This window comes from Castor canadensis, chromosome 8, assembly GCF_047511655.1.
Source record: "Castor canadensis chromosome 8, mCasCan1.hap1v2, whole genome shotgun sequence".
Taxonomy (NCBI): domain Eukaryota; kingdom Metazoa; phylum Chordata; class Mammalia; order Rodentia; family Castoridae; genus Castor; species Castor canadensis.
In genome coordinates this window covers 27,865,504-27,869,526 of record NC_133393.1, presented here as the reverse complement: position 1 = coordinate 27,869,526, position 4,023 = coordinate 27,865,504, and the positions used below count along the sequence as shown (strand labels likewise).

The following is a 4,023-nucleotide window of genomic DNA, read 5'->3' as shown; positions in this document are numbered from 1 at the left end:
TCACACTTTTGAGGAGTACTTGTCCATTCCTAGCATTCTTTTCATTGCACTCTTTACATCTTTGTTTCTTAAAGTGTAGATCAGAGGGTTAAGACTGGGTGTGACAATTGTGTAAAAGAGAGTAAAGAATTTTCCTTCTTCTTGGGATGCGGTATTCTGTGGCTTCATGTACATATAAATGATTGTTCCATAAAACAGAGTTACTACCGTGAGGTGGGAACCACATGTATTAAGGACCTTTCTCCACCTTGATGCTGACTTAATTCTCATCACAGCTTGAGTGATAAGTCCATATGAGATGAGAATCAGTGATAGAGGTACTAGAAGAAATATAACTCCAAGTGTAAAGACAGCAATCTCTGTTACTTTGGAATAGACACAAGCCATCTTGATCAATGCTGGCATCTCACAGAAAAAATTATCCACTTCGCGGTGTCCACATCTTGGCAACTTCAAAGTCAAGGAGCAAAGAATTAAGGCACTTCCGAGACCACCAAACCACGAGGTCAGCACCATTTTCTGGCAGAGCTCAGGGTTCATTATTACTGTGTAGTGAAGAGGTTGACAGACAGCAGCATAGCGGTCATAGGCCATCACAGCTAAGAGAAGACATTCTGTGGCTCCCAGGTCAAGGGCAAAGAAGAACTGGAGTGCACACCCTCCATATGTAATAGATTTTTTTGGACCCCATAAATTTACCAGCATTTGGGGGATAATGCTAGTTGTATAACAGAGGTCTACAGCAGACAAGTTAGATAAGAAGAAATACATGGGGATATGAAGCTGGGTATCTAGATAAGAAACAAGAATGATGGTTGTGTTTCCTACCAGAGTCACAGTATAGAAAATGAACACAGCCACAGAGATGATGTACTCTACTTGGGGTCGACTGGAAAATCCCAGAAGGATGAAGTCTGTTCCTAAACTTTCATTGCTTGTTTCCATTACTCTTTATGACTGGCTGGGAGACAATATCACACAGACCAAAAATAGTTTCAGCCTTAGGTAAAACTGAAAACCTCTGACATTTGCCATGAATATCTAAAACTCATTTATTTGTAGGATTTTTTTTTTTCTGTTTGGAACGCCTCTTTTAATAGTTGCTTTGTGTTCGGTGCCCCAAATTTCTCCATATTTACTCATGTGCAAAGTGGTTCTAAAACAATACACTAAACTTAATCACAGTGCATTGTAAATCTTTCGGTAATCCCAGTCCTGGAATATACCCAAAGGAATGCAACACAGGTTACTGCAGAGGCAACTGCACACCCATGTTTATGGCAGCACTATTCACAATAGCCAAGTTATGAAAACAACCAAGATGCCCTACTATTGATGAATGGATCAAGAAAATGTGGTACTTGTACACAATGGAATTTTACTCAGCCATGAAAAAAAATGAAATCTTACCATTTGTAGGTAAGTGGATGGAACTGGAGAACATCATTCTGAGCGATGTCAGCCAGGCTCAGAAGACCAAAAAATCGTATGTTCTCCCTCATATGCGGACTTTAGATCTAGGGCAAATGCAGCAATGTGGTTGGACTTGGATCACATGACAAGGGGAGAGCACATATGGGAGATATAGGAATAGGTAGAAAACCCAAAGCACGAAGGTGTTTGATGTCCCCACTCCAGAGGAGCTAATACAGAAACCTTAAAGCGACAGAGCTTATCATGAGCAGGGGATCAGGAACCAATGTAAAGACCATTGAGTTATAGTTGAATCAACATGGGTTGTAACACATGGGTACATGAAAGCAATAGTAGGAATCTCTCTGTATAGCAAAAATGCTTTGTCTTCCTTATTATGCTTATATCATTTCTTCAACAACATTAGTGATAATGGCAGAACAGGACCTGCCTGGGGGAAGGGTGAGGGAAGGGAGCAGGGGGGAGAAATGACCCAAACAATGTATGCACATGTGAATAAATGAAAAAAAAGGTTAATATGCTGTGTTACCCATGGTTCTATGTATTTTGATTATGTAATGAAATCAATTATATAATTTTAATAGTGGGATATATATCTGTACATATATTTATATACACACATATATTTATATATGCATGCATATTTATATATATATTATATGATTTGCTATGTTGCCTACACTGGTCTTGAACTCACAATCTTCCCATTTCAATTTCTCAAGTAGCTGGGATTGGCATTGTGCACCAACATGCTGTGCTGGAGTGGGAGAAAATTTTTTCTTCTGAACTATGACATGACACAAGTGGATCCTGATAAATCTTTCCACTTATCAAAATAGCTGAGATTCAGGTAAAAAAGGTAAAGATCATATTATCTTGAGATAAGCTCCACCTTTGGTAACACAATCACTTTCCACATTCATTTCCAAATGTTTACATCCCAGCCATATAATCCCAACCATAATCACAACTGCCACCAGCTTCCTCCTCTTCCTCCTCATATTTTTCCTCTTCTTCAACACTGCAAGCATTGTAGTTACTGGATCAGTTTTGGTGTTCCCAATTTTATTGCCTTATTTTTGTTGCTGTGTTTTGGTTGCAGAAAATAATAATCTTTCTTCTTATTAACCGTTTACTTACAGAGGTCATATTTTTGATTACCTTTAATGTCTAATACTACACCATCTAAATAATGCTATGGATTTGGTGCATAGTTGAAAATTGAACTAATGCCAGAACTATTTGGCTACCATAAATGCAAGGCAACAATTATTGTCAGCTCCTATTCAGCTGATCATATTTCAGAAGTATCCAGGAAGGTAATTCAAACAAAAAATAGTTAATTAAATTATCAGTGAGTTGTTTGTCTTTATGGAATTTACCAATTACATGAGTAGATTTTCTGGGTGCTTTTGAATCATTTTGTAAAAAATTTAAGCCTTTTCATTAGTATTTGATAGTCATACTGGGGAGGTTCATTGTGACATTTCCATATATGCATACAATGTACCCTGGTTAGGTTCATCCCCACCATTATTCTCCGCCATAACCCTCCCCTCTTCTTATAATGACTTTGACAGGTTTCAATGTTCCGTCTTCATACACACATACAAAGTACACTGACCATATTTGGAACCTTTTATGTAAAACAAATACTCTATTTTGATTCTAAAAACAGATAAGGAATAAAAATTTTGGCAATTTCATTTCTGAATATTGTATTATTTCATTAAATAGGTGGAATGCTTAGTTACTGAATTAGTTTTGTAGTTTTGAGGGTTTTTTTTCCCTTCCAATAATTCCTGACCATGAATTTCAGATGTAGGGTATCTTACATTTATAGTACCTTTAGGGGCATGGAATAAAAACCTCATTTGCTGCTATATATAGTTAAAATAAGGTAAAGATAAATTTTCTTAAGTAAATCATTGTTATACAAACTTTAGTTAGAATGTGAAAATATTATAATAATAAGGAACTTTTATTGCCAATTCATATGAGGTATAAATGTAGTTTTTCTTAGTATAAAAGTATAAAATTAATTTAATGAGTGTCCAGTTTTCATTGTAGTAGGAGGTCAGCTAAGTCTAGCATAGTACTTAAGTGCACAGATTCTAACCTCAAAGTGCTTAGTATCAAATCCCAGCCCCACCATGTGGAAGTTGTATGTACATGGGCAATAATTTAACCTGTATGAATACCAAGTTCTAAATATGTGAAGTGAAATACTCCCTTCTTCAGTGGGAGATTGCAAAAGTTTATACTTATGAAAGCACTTGGAACTGTGCTGAGTTTATATTCAATTCTCAAAAGATAAACTATATCTCCCTTCCTCCAAATCATTATTATTCTACCTGTCTCTTACTCCCTTTATTTCACACACTAGTGATTGGTCTAGAGCTAAACTGAATTGTCTTAAAAAGTTTGTATGACTTTGTTTTGACAGTAGTAGAGTTTGAACTCAGAGCTTCATGCTTAAGTGCTCTAACATTTGAGCTATGTCCACAGCCCCCCTATTTTTTCCACTTATGTATTTTTCAGATAAGGTCTTATGATTTTGCCTGGGGCTGGCTTTGGACTCTGATTCTC

The 4,023-nt window shown here is 36.5% G+C and overlaps 1 protein-coding gene across 1 annotated transcript; it reads right to left on the bottom strand.

Annotated features, from left to right (window-relative positions):
- LOC109678831 (olfactory receptor 2W1-like) lies at positions 1 to 945 on the bottom strand. The gene has a single exon (XM_020154253.2). It carries the CDS (start codon positions 943 to 945, stop codon positions 1 to 3), a length of 945 nt encoding a protein of 314 aa, XP_020009842.1.
- Between the last annotated feature and the right edge of the window lie 3,078 nt (positions 946 to 4,023).

Coding starts and splice junctions, on each gene's coding strand:
- LOC109678831 (XM_020154253.2), bottom strand. CDS start 945: ATGGAAACAAGCAATGAAAGTTTAGGAACAGACTTCATCCTTCTGGGA.